The following is a 16,872-nucleotide window of genomic DNA, read 5'->3' on the forward strand; positions in this document are numbered from 1 at the left end:
GAATATGTCATGGGTGTATTTGGGGTGGCAGATTTATATTCCTCATTTGTGTGTATGTGTGTTATAAGGGCTTTTCTTTATGTGAATCAAAGGTATCTTTGTGTATCCACAAATATACATTTAAGGTAACAGTTTCAAAGGCTCCAATCAATTATCACAAATTATTCAAATACCTATCATTGACCATTTAAAATATTTTCGCTTGTTGATTTTCAAACAAATTTGTGACCCAAAACACCTTACTTGAATGCCAGGACAATCTGTGAGACAAATCATACCCCAAGAGAATCACTGGGCAGTGTGGAGTCGGGTTCTCAGACATCTGTGCTGACCGCCAGCCGCTCCTTCAGATGCCTGCTGGTCCAGGTGAAGACATGCGTCTGGCACGGAAGCCACATGGAGGGGATGGAAGTCTGGCATCTGCACACAGGCTGTCAGCTCGGGTCTCCTCCAGCAGCATCCAGACCTGAGCACTGGGACTTGCTACATGGAGGATGAGTGCTAAAAGCAGCATGTTTTGTGTGCAGCCACCACGTGTGGCCACACCTGGACACGGGCCACTCAGCCCCACACACAACCAGACTGAAGCTGAGAAGGCCTCCTAACAATGCCGGTCCTGCTAGAGGTGCACCCTCACATACCTTGCACCTGTGCCCAGCTTTTCTGGCCCATCCTGCCCCTATCAGGCCCAGGAGCTATAGGACACACCTGATCCCCCCACATCTGGACCCCTCGACCACCCACAAGACCCAGTTTCTCCCCAAGCCCACAGATGAGGGCTCAGATTCAGCTTTATTGCCAATGCAATCTGAAGCACAGACCCATCTTTCCACTAACACGCTCTCTCTCCTCTCCACGTGGGTCCTGGACCTCCCTTATTCCCACTTTCTTCCAGCCCAGGACCAAAGGGGACACTTTGCATTGCCCCTCAACCCCACCCTGGGAACCCGAATCCAGCACCCCTAAGATCTAGATGCCCTCGAGGGTGGCACCAGGGACCTGGGATTCATTACGGAATTCACACGGATAAGGGCTCCTCCGGGCTCTAGTCTGAACCGGTCCCTCTCACATGACCCTGAGACCCACCTATCACATGCAAGCTCCAGAGCAGTTGTCAGCTCAGAGCTGGGCTGCACAGCCCCAAGGTCCCTTCCTCCCTGGGGCCTCAGAAGCCCTACCAGATCATCAGCAGTCATTCCATGAGAACTAACTTTCCAGGAGGAGAATCCACAGCTCTTATATTCCTGATTTTTTTTTGGCAAATATGAATATGAATTTACTAAATGTATTCAAACTAACCATAGTGATAGTTACCCAAAAGGAGAGCTGAGTGGCAAGGAAAAGCAATTCTGGGATTAAAATCTGTTCCTGGATACTTCACATGATTTTCCTTGGTCTCGTGTCTCTACCTTGATGGACTCCTAGGCCTCCCTGCTTTAAGCCCTTGATTGAGTTTTTAAAAGGCAATTAGGCTCACAGTTGTTGATTTTTTTTTGAAACCTATTTTTTTCAAAACACTGGTGGATATAAATATGTTCACTTAAACAAAAAAAAAAAGCCTGGGGACAGTGACTGACTTAAAAGGCAAACATAATGTGTCCACAATATATTCAGGCAGCACCCTCATTTGGTGATTGTTGGTGTGGCAAGCCCTTAAAGGATTCTCTTCTGAGCAGGTGGCTTAAGGGCACTAGACATTCCTTGATACCTTCTTCACAGCCTCAGAGAGGGCCAAGCATTAGGAAAAGCTGAAGCCAAGGCTTCAGATCCTATGCTTACAATACAGGTCAGAGGCCACCCAAAGCCCTCTGTGTGGTCACACTTCCTGGTGGCTGCTTGATCCATGCTGAGTTCTTCCTAGGTCCTGTCCTTCCCTGATGTTGCTCAGCTGGCATACTGGGACTCTCCTGCCTTTTAAATTTTTATATAAAGTATTCCTGGCCCTTATCGAATTAGGGTGTTTGTGGGTTTTTGTTTGGTTTTGTTCAATAGTTCTGATTGTCCAATGAGAAGAGCTTATGCCTTGAAGAGTAAGAACTGTGGCTTAGGGTCCCAAGAACAGGGATTTTCCCCCATCAGAGTATCCCAAAGGCCTAATGACTTATGAGAAGCAAATCTTTGTGTGTGTGTGTGTGTGTGTGTGTGTGTGTGTGTGTGTGTGTTAAGGTAACCGGCGAATGTACAGAAGCATTGAGAGGATTGCAGTTTGGCCATCTCCTTCTGAATAATTGCTAGATCTTACATTGGTGTAAGTATAGACACTTCTTTTTTTTTTTTTTTAGAAACTTCTTATACATATATGTAAACTTATACATTTGCTCATCTTAAATGGAACTACTTATTTTTCCTTTCTCCACTTCCATCTCTATTGGCCCTCTTTCCCAGGCTCCAACGATCAATCCAGAAGGATATCAGGAGACACTTCAGATGCCATGAGGCAGATAATTACGATACAGTTTTCTGATACTGAATTAAGCAGAAAGCCCTTTAGACAGCACTTTCATACTTTATCAGTTTCAAACTTCTATCTGTAATGATCTTCTAAGGTACACCAGACATGGGAGTGACTAGCTGATCATAGAGTAAAAGAGTTTGGGTTAGATCTATGAAAATGATTGGTCTACTTACACACACACAGTCACTCACACTCATGTACACTTTCTCTCAGTGTAATTTAATATAATCAGAGTAGTTGTGTCTGAGATTTACTAAGCCCTTGCTTGCTCATTCAGTGATTAATGGGATCAGAGTTATTTTAAAACCTCAATGTTTATAGCTAAGTAGCTTTATTCAGGAGTAACTTCAGTTATTTCTTGTTATAATGCAATCAATAAGTAAAATTTCACTTTTAAGAGACTTCTGTTGTGTTTCTTATGCTTGATATCAAAAATCACAATGTGATTCCTGCCTCTTGTTTTATTCAGAGACACTTTTTCAGAAATCTCGGGTCTATTCTGGCTTATGCTTTCTTGGGGACTGCTGTTTCCTGCTTCATTATTGGGTAAGTTACTCTTTGTCATTAATCAAATTAACACATTTTCCAAAGAGGTGAAATCCACATGGGTCCTGCAGAGCCCAGTGTTTTCCCCAGCTATCACAATATTCACATTGTGTGAACTTCAAGTGGACAATGTGACAGTGTGTTGATTTGAAATATTTATAAGTTGCAAAATCATTACCACCATAGGATTAGCTACCACCTTCATCCTGTCACATAGTTACCATTTTTCTTGAGATGAGTACATTTGAGACCTACTCTCAGCAAAATTCAAGTATATGATACAGTATTATTAGCTACAATCACCATGTTGCACCTTACATCCTCAAACTTGTTAATCTTCTAACTGTAAGTTTGTGTCCTTTGAGCAACATCTCCCCATTTCCCATGCCCCCAAACCCCCACAACCACCAGAGTCCAGGATTTTGATGCTGATGCTGATGACAGTTAAGCTCTAGAGCTACATTGTGTAGCGTGGTAGCTATTAGCCATGTGTAGCTTTTTAAATTAAGATTAAGATAAATTAAAATGAACTATACCTAGTCCCCAGATCTTGGTTCCTGATCACATTCTCCAGTGAAAAAAACCAGACCACCTTGCAGAAATGGTTGATTCTAGGGCAGGGGCAGCAGATACACAAGATAAGAACGGAGTGTATCAAAAAAAAAAAAAAAAAAAAAAAAGAACGGGTGTATCATAGTGCCGAAAAATAAGGAAGTGCCCAGAAAACAGAGAAACAGAAGGGCTTGGGGCTTATCAAAGAGACAAAGAGCCAAAAAAAAAGCCTGGGGACAGTGACTGACTTAAAAGGCAAACATAATGTGTCCACAATATATTCAGGCAGCACCCTCATTTGGTGATTGTTGGTGTGGCAAGCCCTTAAAGGATTCTCTTCTGAGCAGGTGGCTTAAGGGCACTAGACATTCCTTGATACCTTCTTCACAGCCTCAGAGAGGGCCAAGCATTAGGAAAAGCTGAAGCCAAGGCTTCAGATCCTATGCTTACAATACAGGTCAGAGGCCACCCAAAGCCCTCTGTGTGGTCACACTTCCTGGTGGCTGCTTGATCCATGCTGAGTTCTTCCTAGGTCCTGTCCTTCCCTGATGTTGCTCAGCTGGCATACTGGGACTCTCCTGCCTTTTAAATTTTTATATAAAGTATTCCTGGCCCTTATCGAATTAGGGTGTTTGTGGGTTTTTGTTTGGTTTTGTTCAATAGTTCTGATTGTCCAATGAGAAGAGCTTATGCCTTGAAGAGTAAGAACTGTGGCTTAGGGTCCCAAGAACAGGGATTTTCCCCCATCAGAGTATCCCAAAGGCCTAATGACTTATGAGAAGCAAATCTTTGTGTGTGTGTTCCCCTAAGGCCAATGGCCAGAGAACAACAAAATAAATAACATTGTATTGGGCTCAAACCATAAAGTAAACATCTGAGTCTCTGCTGATGTTAATAAATGATTGGATGAATAAATAAATGGAGAAGTGACAGATCTCCTGTGCAGAAAAATTCCAAATAATTTATGTTGACCTACTCCCTCCCTCCCCATCCCGCCCCACAAGAGCGGGAGCTTGTGTCTCCTTCAGCTGTGATTGCAGGCTATGCATAGTGACTTCCTCCCACAGAATATAACAGGGAAAAAAGGAGGAAGAAAGCATAGCTTTACAGCGGAGAAAACCTGACAAACACCAGCCTAGCCAGATGATCCAGATCAGCAGCCATAGGGGTAAATCACACTGATACCTCTGCACCCTTGATGTTCGTGATGAGAGTGGCACTTTCCCTCCCCAAAACACATTACCTCAGTGTAATTGTGAGAAAAAAATCAGACGTGTCCTCATGGAGGGAGTTTCTACAAAGTACCTGACTAACACTCCTCAAAACTGACAAGGTCATCAAAAACACAGAGTCGGAGAGATTGTCACAGCCCAGAGGAGACTAAAGAGACATGATGTCGAGGTGTTGTGTGGTATTTCAGATAGGATCCTGGAACAGAAAAGGGACATTAGATAAAAGCTAAGGAAATTGGAATAAAGCATGTACCTTCGTTACTTTTTAAAAATCAGCTAAAAAGCTGGAAGAGATAAAAGGCAAGGGCCTTTTGTGTCACCAAAATAGTAGGAGCTTGGACTTCATCCTTTAAGAGAGACAGACCACCAAAGAGTACCAGGTTAGATGACTGGCATTGGTGGCAAGATGGGAAAAGGCTGTCAGGGAGAAGCCCAGCGTCCGAGTCTGTTTGTGGTAGGCGGAAATGGAGAGACAGGTGTAGTTTCAGGAAATGTCTGAAAGGATGGTAAAAGAAGCCTCCAACAGGCAACAAAAGGCAAATCACCTCTGTCTCACAGAGTTACTGGGAATCGAAATTGAACTGTTTGTCTGGAACAGTGCCCGGCACACAGTAAGGAAGCTTTAAGTTATAGCTACATATTCTCCAAAGGATTCAATTCTGCAAATAATTCTTGAGCTCCTAGCTTAGTAAATCTGTCATCCTAGGTGCCCGGGATACAAATGTAAGCCATGGCATGGTCCCTACCGGCAAGAATATTATTATTAGAGTGTTAGCTGTGGGGTACAATGAGTCTATTCTGTGGTTATTTTTATTCTCCTAACCCCTACAGCTGCTGCCGACACACACACACACACACCCTTTAGTAACGCGTACTAGGCCTTTTAACACCCCTCACTCCTCCCATTTTGTAAGCTGTCCTGTAGGAAACGTGCTCCGGCCAAGTCAAAATATTTAACTTGGTAGTCTATCTTGGACTGTGCCACATCCTATGCAGCATAAGAAGCATCAGAAGGGCTGCCGCTGGCCTGCCCTAACCCATGCAGAGAATGAGAAGCCAGATATGTCGCTGGAGTACCCTGATATTTTACTAGGATGTTTAGAGAGTTTTGCTTCTGTTCCCTTTTTTGAAATAATTCTTGGCAGAGAAGATTGGTCACCTGCACCTTTGGGGCCTACCCATCCTTTTTTTTTTTCTCTCCAGCTCATCCAGCACACTCATTTCCACAACTTTAAACACACTGCCTGAGAATCCTGTCAGTTTTATAGCAATTGATTACACACTATGAAGCATTCTTTCCCTTTCTTTCTCCTCTATTACCAGCTGCTTTGGGTGCCTTAAAGTTGTTGCTAATCGAGGACCATACTTAATAGTTGTCAGCAAGCACAGCTTTAAGGAATGGAATAGTGTTGAGATGTTTCAGCAAGATGATGTCCACTGCAAACTATTACTTGGTGCCAAAGTCTTATTTGCATGTGTTCCTGGTGAGTGTCCAACCACAACAGCCACCTAAGGTTTTTATAAGCCACCTTCGAGGTATCGTATGCTAGTGCTACTTTGCTTGCACATTGGCCAGGTTACTCAGTTAGGAGGGTTTTCATTTCCCCTTCTGACATAGTTTACCTTCCCTTCTTACAGAAATCTTATGTATGGCGTGGTGAAGCTCATGAAGATTGTGGGACAGCTCTCGGATAAATTTTACTACACAGATTGTCTCTTTTTTGGAGCAATTATCTCGGCCACTGACCCAGGTATCATCGTGCTATTCCATTATTTAAATCTCCAAACATTCAGAGCAACCATTAACTTTGGTTGCAGTAGGGAGACTGTGGAGGTACCAGGAAGTGGTCTAACAGATGGCTTTTCTTTTTTTTTTTTTTTTTAATTTTATTTATTTTTTATTTATTCCTGATAGACATAGAGAGAGAGAGAGGCAGAGACACAGGCAGAAGGAGAAGCAGGCTCCATGCTGGGAGCCTGACGCGGGACTCGATCCCGGGACTCCAGGATCGCGCCCTGGGCCGAAGGCAGGCGCCAAACCGCTGAGCCACCCAGGGATCCCCTAACAGATGGCTTTTCTAAGAAGGGTGTGCATTTCCCTTTTGCTTGTATTATTATTAAGATTTTATTTATTTGAGAGAGAGGGAGAGCATGAGTGGGAGGGAGGGGCAGAGGGAGAGGGAAAAGCAAACTCCCCACTGGGCAGTCAGCCTGATGCAGGTCTTGGTCCGAGGACCCCGGGATCATGACCCAAACCAAAGGCAGATGCATAACTGACTGAGCCACCCAGGCGCACCTGTCTTTCATTTTAGAATGTCTACTTTGGCCATAATTTTTACACTTTAACTGCCCTCTTCCTCGGTGTTGTACTTTTTGCCTTCATTTAGGAAACAATATCATTTTATAAAAAATTTTCATAGTGGAAATGCATGCCAGTACCTGCAGCGAATGTAATGTCCTTTGTAAACTCCTTTTTGTTCAGCGTTCCTGCATGACAGCACACTGTGACCTGGTTCCTATTCATTAATCTCTTACTTTGTACTTTCCCGATTGTTAGTGGAACCAATTCTTAAAAGTGGAATTATTGGGACGCCTGAGTGGCTCAGTGGTTGAGCGTCTGCCTTTGGCTCAAGGTGTGGTCCCAGCGTCCTGGGATCGAGTCCTGCATCGGGCTCCCCATGGGGAGCCTATTTCTCCCTCTGCCTATGTCTCTGCCTCTCTCTGTGTGTCTCTCATGAATAAATAAATTAAATCTTTTTTTTTTAAAAGGTGGAATTATTATATGCCCCCCACCCTGCTCTGCAGCTCAAGAACGAACAAACAAAAGAACCTCCCTTCTCCCAGTTGGAACCTATAATTAAATCAGTTCACATCAGGTAGTTAAAGCTATTTCTTCCATCTGGTGTCAGCCACTGAGAGGACATTGTAGGCAAGGAACTTATGGAGAAAGAATTGGTGCTGTCCCAGTAGTGGAAGTGGAAAAGTCTTCTCAATGTTTCTGATGCCCTCTAACACTCTGGATAGTAATGATTTTTCAAAGATACTAAGATTCCCTCCACCACACAATTGTGCCATGCCTCATAGGAGTCCTCTAGATCAGTGCGATGACCCAAATGTGCTCTGTTCCATGCCCAGAGTCAGGTAGCCAGTAGCCACATGTGGCTACTGAGTTCTCGAAATGAGAGGTAGTGCAACTGAAGAACTGACTTGAAAATCTTATTTTATGATCAGTAATATAAATTTTAATAGCTGCATGTGCCTGGTAGCTACCCTATTGGATGGCCCAGCCCTAGACAGTTGTGTGATTCTGAAACTATTGCTGTCCCAAAAGCCATTGACCTCTCTTACCCCCATAATGTAGCCCAAACGCTAAATAAACTGGTATCAAAGACATGGCTGGTTGAAGTACCCTGGTTTTGGAAAAAGAGTGTGGGATGTGGAGTTGTAGGTGGAAGTCTGAGCCCTGCCTCTCACTGACCAGGTGGCCTGGGCACACTTTCTCTCCTCCATGTCGATTTCCTCCTTCATGAAGTAGGAATAATGATACCTATGTCCCAGGACTATTGAGAACATTAAATGAACTAACACATGTAAAGCACTGACCACAGCATCTGCTAATCATGTTGGTCTCTAGCCACATCTGGCTCAGGCAGAGATTTCTTTGTTTTTTGCTATTCAGTTTTTTTTAAGTTTATTTATTTATTTTTTTAAGTAATCTCTATACCCAACATGGAGTTCAAACTCATGACCCCAAGATCAAGAGTCACATGGTCTTTGAGTCAGCGAGACATCCCCCCACCCTGTTTTTTTTTAATATTTATTTATTTACTTATTTAAGAGAGAGAGAGAGAGAGCGCGCGCACACACACAGGGGAAGAGGGAGAGAGTTAGTCCTCAAGTAGATTACCCACTGAGTATGGAGCCCGATGCAGGGCTTGATCCCAGGACCCTAAGATCATGACCCAAGCCAAAATCAAGAGTCAGATATTAACCAACTGAGCCATCCAGGCACCCACCACCCCATGTTTTCTTAAAAAATAAATAACAGGTCATAACTTAATTCAAGCATGTTTCTAAAGAGCACTCCCAAAAGTAGCTTTATTATTTTCATACTACAGTGTCTGTGACTATCTCCAAGTATGTGTCTGTTGAGAAAAAGATTCTGCATAAGTCTAGGAAAGGTGTCTAGTCTCTCTGAAAATATATTACTAACTATACTCATCTGTAACTTTTTAAAAACGATTTATTAAGAGAGAGAGTGGGGGAGGGGCAGAGGGAGAGGGAGAGGAAGAGAGAGAGAATCTCAAGCAGACTCCCCACTAAGTGTGGAGCCTGATGTGAGGCTCAATCTGATGACCCTGAGATCATGACCTGAGCTGAAACCAAGAATCAGACACCTAACTGACTGAGCCACCCAGGCACCCCCCATCTGTAATTTTATCACTAACTTCTTACACTAGTACCACCAATAAGCAAAGGGAGGTTAGTGTAACATAAGGATCACTGGGCGCCTGGGTGGCTCAGTTGGTTAAGCAGCTTCTGCCTTTGGCTCAAGTCATGATCTCAGGGTCCTGGGATCAAGCCCCACATTGGGCTCCCTGCTCAGCAGGAAGTCTCCCCCCCCCATAAATGAATAAATAATCTTAAAAAAAGATTACCAGTGTTGTTTTCTGACCTATTGAGGTGTTGCTTCATTTAATTGGATAGAAAGGCTTATTTTTTCAGATTATCTTCCTAATTGTTTACTTCAATTTAATGTGTCCTTGCTGTGGTAGAAATTAACAGAAGGCATCACCACGATACACCGTTGTTATTTGGCCTGTGGAGATTGGCAGAGTAAGGGTTTTATATAAATGAAAGTTCTAGAAAATTGAAAGTTAAAACTTATTAAACACCAGGACATTAACTTTAACTGCTTTTTAATGGAAATCTTTCTGAAATGTCGACTGTTTTTGCAGATTAAAAGTCTTTCACCAGTTTCCTAAAAATCTGTCGTTTGAAAACATGGGCCATAAAAGAGATAAAAACTTAAGTGTAGAGTTAGAAGGGACCATGAGATCAAATAGACTTCTTGTGCCTGGTGCATCCAACAATTCTAGTATCAGGATATGTAGTGGTATTGATTGATATGAAGGAATCAGAGTCCTTGTCCCTGATGACACCGCATTTGGCTCAAGACACCAGTCTTTGGTCTTCCCGTTGAAGGGGACACCATACACATGGGGCGGTGTGGGTGGCTCTGTGACCCAAAGCCATCTCCCTTCTGTGGCTGTGCGTCAAGGGTGCCATGTGCCATCCTTGTGGACTGTTACTTCAGAGAGACCCACAGCTCAGCAAAGGAAAATGTACGTTTCCAACCCGGAGCACATCTCTAGCAGCTACCAGAGAAAGTAAGCACTCATTCCTTTCTATGAACGCTTATGAAGTGATCTCTCTCATTTTAATTCTGTCACCTGTACACCCCTCGAGTGATTGGTCTGCAAAATTTGTGATCAGTCTCGGAGAGAGTAATTCTCTAGTTGCATCACCCAGACTGTTCAGGCTCTTGCTTATCCATTGACACTCAGTTCCAATATGCCACCTGCCTACCCATTCTTCCCTGACTCTTTTACTTACTTGCTGCCACAGCTCTTGAGTCAGGCCCATTTTGTATACGATACTTAACCACTTTGTACTGAGTGTTTGCAAGTGCTAAGTGCTCTTTAATATACAGATGAAGCGTTCAGGTGAAGTTCATTCATCGAATGAACAAATTTGGGTTCTTGAATTTTCCTTCTTCCTGCACCTGCTACTTTATTTTTCTCACTCCTCTTTAGATGCCAGTACCAGAGGTCTTCAGTCAATGAATTGTAATTTCTTAGTCCATGTTCAGTTAGCAACAGCCCTTGTGACCCTGTTCACTCTAATTTCAAGGGTCCCACTGTGGGGGGTGAGCAGTCTTTACTCTTCACCTGGAAAAGCCACTCACCCAATCTGTCACCCGCTCTGTCATCTTCTAGTTGTCCACACCCACACCACTCCTCTTGCTCAGGCATAGGCTTGCTTAGGAGGGGCACACAAGGGTTTCTGCCTTGTTTTATAAAGTGATGGGCAGGGAGAATGAGAAATTGAAAATCAGATCAGTCAAATTCAGAGCAGGGCCATGTAAGTGTTCATTGTTATTAGTATTAACTATGCAAGCTAGCTTTTATTGTCATGGGTAAGTGAGTTAGCTATATGTTGTTTTGTTTTGTCTCATTTTACTACTGGTAACTGTAGGATTTTAGGAAAACAGTGTTGCAAGTCAAAAGGACTCTTGACCAAATTATGGAAAGAGGCCAGATGTCCAACAGATGGATAAAGATGTGGTATATACATACAATGGAATATTAGCCGTCAAAAACATGAAATCTTGCCATTTGCAGCAGCGTGGATAGAACTAGAGGATATTATGCTGAGTGAAATAAGTCAATCAGAGAAAGACAACTACCATATGATCTCACTCCTATTTGGAATTTAAGAAATAAAACAGAGGATCATAGGGGAAGGGAGGGAAAAATACAACAAGATGAAATCAGAGAGGGAGACAAACCATAAGAGACTTTTAATCATAGGAAACAAACTGAGGGTTGCCAGAGGAGCGGGGATGGGGGAATGGAGTAACTGGGTGATACACTATATGTTAATTAGTTGGATTTGAATTGGGAAAAATTGAAAAAATAAAGTATAACTTCCAGTTTACAAGGTATACAGTGAACAAAGGGACAAGTTAAAAGCACAAAGAAACAATCATAACTCTAGAAGACAGGTCATTCTACAAGGAAATGATCTGATCTTCTCAAAGAAATGTCAGTATCATAAGAAAGGAATAGAGGAAGGAGCTTTTCTAGATTAAAAGAGACTAAAAAGAAAATCAACTACAATGAGAAAATCTTGACTGAATTCTAGTTAGAAAAATCATTTTATGGGACAAATGGGAAAATTTAGATATAGACTGAATATTAAATGCTAAAAGAGGGGATGGCTCCTGAAAATCATTGAGCTCAAACCCCTACTTCACTAAGTCTTTGGACTTTGCTATGTGCTAAGTTTTCATAGGCTGTTGGTGGCTATGTGGGATGGTGTCTGTTTTCCCCTCCAGATTTACTCACCACCCTTCTCTGCCCTTCTTTGGGTACCAGGAGGCTGATCTATATGGAAGATTTCAAAGGTTCCTTTGTCTTCTGGTTTCCCATTGGATTTGTCTACAGGAGAACACCAGTGGGAGACTGGAAGGAGAATGGAGATGCAGGGTCTTGGCTGTGTCCTTAGGACACAGATCCTGTCAGGTGACCCTCACAATGCAGTTCCTGGTTCAGGCAGTCACACCTTCTCTGAACCCTCTGGGCCTAGAGATGGCATAGGATGGTCTCTGTTTTCAGTGACATATACTGTCCTCTCTCTTGCGGTTTTTCCATATTCTGCCCACATTTCTATAAACAATGTCTTCATTAAATACTTCTCAGATTGCTGAGTTTAAGGGTGCTGTCTCTTTCCTACCATGACCCTGACTGATAAAGTCCTGGGCTTCAGGTCTCCTAGGCTGCCAGCCCTGTGCTCTGTTCATTGAGATTAGCCTCCACCAGCCTTGAATCCCTGGGTGACTGATGTGACCAGAGGCCTCCGGTGCTCACCCCCAGTGGACGTGTCATGAGTAATGGATAAAACTTCTCTTGGGTTCAACCACTCAGATTTTAGGAGTTTTGATGTTGCAGCAGAAAGCAGCCCATCAGACAGGGCCTGTTTTCTCATCTCTGAATCAGGGGAAACGATAGTACTACCCACCTCAGGTTTTATGAGGACTGAATAAGATTGGAAAATGTTTAGCATAGTGCCTGCTTCATGTTTAAGTCCTTAGTAATTGTTGTTGTTATTAGCATTATTACTTTTTCATCAACATTGGGTTAAAACAAGATAATTCTTTTTTAAGATTTTATTTATTATTTATTTGAGAAACTGAGCATGTAAGCACAAGCAAGGGGAGGAGTAGAGGGAGAAGCAAACTCCCTGCTGAGTGGAGCTTGATGCCAGGACCCTTGAGATCATGACCTGAGCCAAAGTCAGATGCTTAACCAACTGAGCCACCCAGGTGCCCCAAAGGAAGATAATTCTTTAGTCACATAATGATAAACTATTAGAATTAAGGTTTTGTATTAGAGTTCTTCAGAGAAACAGAAATAGGTGTGTGTGTGTGTAGAGAGAGAGAGAGAGAGTAAGAAAAGAAATTGAGTGATGATAAAGAATTGGCTCATGTAATTATGGAGGTTGAGAAGTCCTAAGATCTGCTGCCCAAAGGCCTGAAAACCAGGAAAGCCAACAGTGTAGTTCGAGTCTGGGTCCACAGGCAGGAGAAGACTATTGTCCCATTTGAAAGGCAGGCAGTAAGAGTGAAGTCTTCTTACTCTGCCTTCAGCTGACTGGATGAGTCTCACTGACATTGGGGAGGGACACCTACTTTACTGAGTCTTCGGATTCAAATGTTAATCCCATACAAAACCTCATAGACAAACCCAGAACAATGTTTGATCAAATATCTTAGGCCCCCATAGCCCTAGTCAAGTTGACACATAAAATTAACCACCACAGGTTTTCTGGAAGGAGCCACAGATATTGTTCATGTAATAAGCAATCCAGAAAATAAGAATTCTTTTTAGCCAAATCCCTAAAGGTTTTTCCTGTTGTGTTACCTGATAAAGTGTATTTAAAGGTAGATGAAAAAGATTGACTTTGTGTCCTGTTATGAAGATGACATGTCCTCCAGCAACTATGGCTATGGGCAGTGCCCCCTGTTGATGTCTGGTTAGTGTCCTAATGCTTAGAGTAATTTGAGCATGTACATGTATAATTACCGGGAGCAGCCTCATGATAGAGTCAACACTTTCCTATCCAAATTGTTCTTTGCTCACTCTCAATAAGTGAATTAAACTTTTTGAAAAGGGAGAGCATGATGGGAACAGTGTAACTTTGGAATCTTCCTTAATCCTGAATTGAAATGGAAAAAGCAGGACAGCAAGAGAGAAAACACAGAGAGAGAGCTAGTTGGCAGAGTACCCACAAATCCCCAAATATTATCTGCTGGGGTCAAGCCACCAGCAGCAGTGAGACTTAGGGGTAGGGACTGCAGCAGTGCAGGAGGAAGCAGCGCGGAAGAGAGGTGGCTGCTGATCATTTTGACTGCCAGCAAACTTTCCTACACTCAAAGGGGGAGGAATCCCCCCTTGAAGTAAAGAACTTTGTAGGCACATCTGGATAACAACAGTTAAGGCTGGGAGGCACTTTACAGGCTCCAATCTATGAGTGACAGCAAGGACACCAGAGGAGATTTGAGGCCGCAGAAATGACCTGAGCCCTCATGGCTCTCAAAAAATATCCCGTGAAAATCTCTCTGGAAGGACAAAGCCACTTCATAAGAAGGAACTGCTAAGGACCACAGGCCCTGCGTGACAGGGCATTAAAGGAGAAAGCAGACTCAGATACCAGGGGAGGAAGAGACCAGAGGATGTAGATTTCTTGAGCATGAAGGAGGTGGCGCCACATTTTCAGTACTTCAATGTAAAACCAGCAGAGGGAGCCTTAGAGTCATGAAACGGAGGAAAGCTGATCTAGGTCTTCCCCCTACCCACCTCACTTAAAATGAGCAGCAGCAATAGGTTGAGATCGGACTTCATGCAAAGTTTAAGAAACCATGAGGATAGCCCTTCTGAATAGCATAGGAAAGTTGCAGTTAATTAAGTAATATCAGCAAAATAGGGCACCAAAGCAGAATATTACTAATATTCCAATGAAAGCTAAAGGAAATTAAAGGGGTACCTGGGTGGCTCAGTCAGTTGAGTACTGGACTCTTGGTTTCTTTTTTTTTTTCTTGGTTTTTGCATGGGTGGTGATCTTGGGGTCATGATCTCAGGGTGGTAGCATCAAACCCTGCATAAGGCTCCACATTCAGTGCAGGAGTCTGCTTGTCCCTTTCCCTCTGGTCTTCTCCCCTCCCCCCAGTGCTTTCCCCCTCTCTCAATAAATAAATAAATAAAATGTTAAAAAAAGGAAATTCAGAAAATGATAGAAGTTATGAAAGAACTGTATACATCATGATTGGAAAATTCAGAAATAAGAGGAGTAAACACTAGGCATTATGGAAAGTGTTCATAGAAAGGAACAAGTCGAGGAACCCAGGCAGTAAATAAAATATAAAAAAAATTTCAAAAAGTAAATGTAAAAATGGATAAAATCAAGCAGTAGTGTCAGGGAGTATACAGCAGGTGATCAAACTATAAGGAAATGCAAGAAAAAGAAGATTACTATAAAATCAGATTGGTGGTTACATTTGGGTGAAGGAAGGGGCTTGGAATTAGAATGGAACATATAAGTGAGCTTCCAAGGGGGCTGGCAAAATTCCATTTCCAAAACTGGGTGATGGCTACAAGAGTGGTTAGCTTGTAGTAACTCACAAAGGTAAATATTTGTTTGGTTCTGTTTTCTAATTGTGTCTGTTAGTAATGCTTTTGGTTGCAACAGCAGAACAGCCTGGCCAGTAGGAACTTAGACAGCTGTCTATCTTAGCTAATGGCCCTCAGCCGGTGCCATGGCTCCTGCTACAATCAGGTGTCTGGGCACTCCGTTCTTCTAGTGCCCTGCCCTTGTGTTTCAGATACACTTTAGCTGCCCGGTGGAGACAAGATGACTATGCTACATCCAGCCTCTCCACTCTCCTCCAGGCAGGAAGAGGTGACACTCACTGCAGGAGGAGTTGGAGAGGCAAGTTTTTAAAGTCCTTATAGTAGAAACAAACAAAGCAGAGGGTAGTTGGGTGTGAGCGTAGAGAGGAGCCTGCACACATGTATATATCTACAACAGTGGTTCTTCACGAGGCGGGTGGGTGACTTTGCCCCTCAGGAGACATTTGGCAATGCCTGGAGATATTTTTGGTAGTTACAATTGGTGAGGAGTGTGCAATGCTACTCATATCTAGTGGGTAGAAGCCAAGAATGCTGCTGAACATCCTACCTTGCAGGACAGCCACCCACAATTATCTGGCCTAAACTAGTACTGAAGTTGAGAAACACCAAAATGCTTTCAGGGGCATTAAGGTCTGAACTGATTTAATAATAATAGTAATACATTATTTGTCTGTTTTTAAAGATTTATTTTTGAGAGAGAACATGTGTCTGAGTGGGGGAAGGGGCAGAGGGAGAGAATATCAGAGCAGACTCCCACTGAGCACAGAGCCAGATGTGGGGCTTAGTCTCAGGACCCATGAGATCAAGACCAGAGCCAAAACCAAGAGTGGGACACTCAACCAACTGAGTCACCTAGGCGCCTCCATTATTTGTGTTTTTTACTTAAATTTTTTTCATGAGTGTGCAGTAGAGTGGAGTTTTCCAGAGGCTGCATAACATGTGATACTATCTGGTTGGTCGAATACAGAAGCAGATAAGAGAACCATCTGTCTTCCATTAATCTAGATATTAAAGAGTTTGAAAAACTGTGAAACAATGGCTCCCTTCAGCCTTTCCCCTAAGATCAGGAACAAGACAGGGATGTCTACTCTCACCACTGCTTTTCAACATAGTACTAGAAATCCTAGCTTCAGCAATCAGGCAACAAAAAGAAATAAAAGGCATTCAAATTGGCAAAGAAGAAGTCAAACTCTCCCTCTTCACAGATGACATGATCCTGTACATAGAAAACCCAAAAGACTCCACCCCAAGATTGCTAGAACTCATACAGCAATTCGGCAGTGTGGCAGGATACAAAATCAATGCCCAGAAGTCAGTGGCATTTCTATACACTAACAATGAGACTGAAGAAAGAGAAATTAAGGAATCAATCCCATTTACAATTGCACCCAAAAGCATAAGATACCTAGGAATAAACCTAACCAAAGAAGGAAAGGATCTATACCCTAAAAACTACAGAACACTTCTGAAAGAAATGGAGGAAGACACAAAGAGATGGAAAAATATTCCATGTTCATGGATTGGAAGAATTAATATTGTGAAAATGTCAATGCTACCCAGGGCAATTTACACATTTAATGCAATCCCTATCAAAATACCATGGAGTTTCTTCAGA

At 42.8% G+C, this 16,872-nt stretch overlaps 1 protein-coding gene across 1 annotated transcript in view; it reads left to right on the top strand.

Moving 5' to 3' along the window:
• Positions 1 to 16,872, top strand: part of SLC9A7 (solute carrier family 9 member A7) — a 148,922-nt gene that overhangs the window by 72,385 nt on the left and 59,665 nt on the right. Inside the window, exons 4-5 of the mRNA XM_072815820.1 lie at positions 2,925 to 3,001; positions 6,424 to 6,536. Coding sequence (XP_072671921.1) covers positions 2,925 to 3,001; positions 6,424 to 6,536 — 190 coding nt within the window. The remainder of the gene's footprint in view (positions 1 to 2,924; positions 3,002 to 6,423; positions 6,537 to 16,872) is intronic.

Source organism: Canis lupus, chromosome X (assembly GCF_048164855.1).
Source record: "Canis lupus baileyi chromosome X, mCanLup2.hap1, whole genome shotgun sequence".
Taxonomy (NCBI): Eukaryota; Metazoa; Chordata; class Mammalia; order Carnivora; family Canidae; genus Canis; species Canis lupus.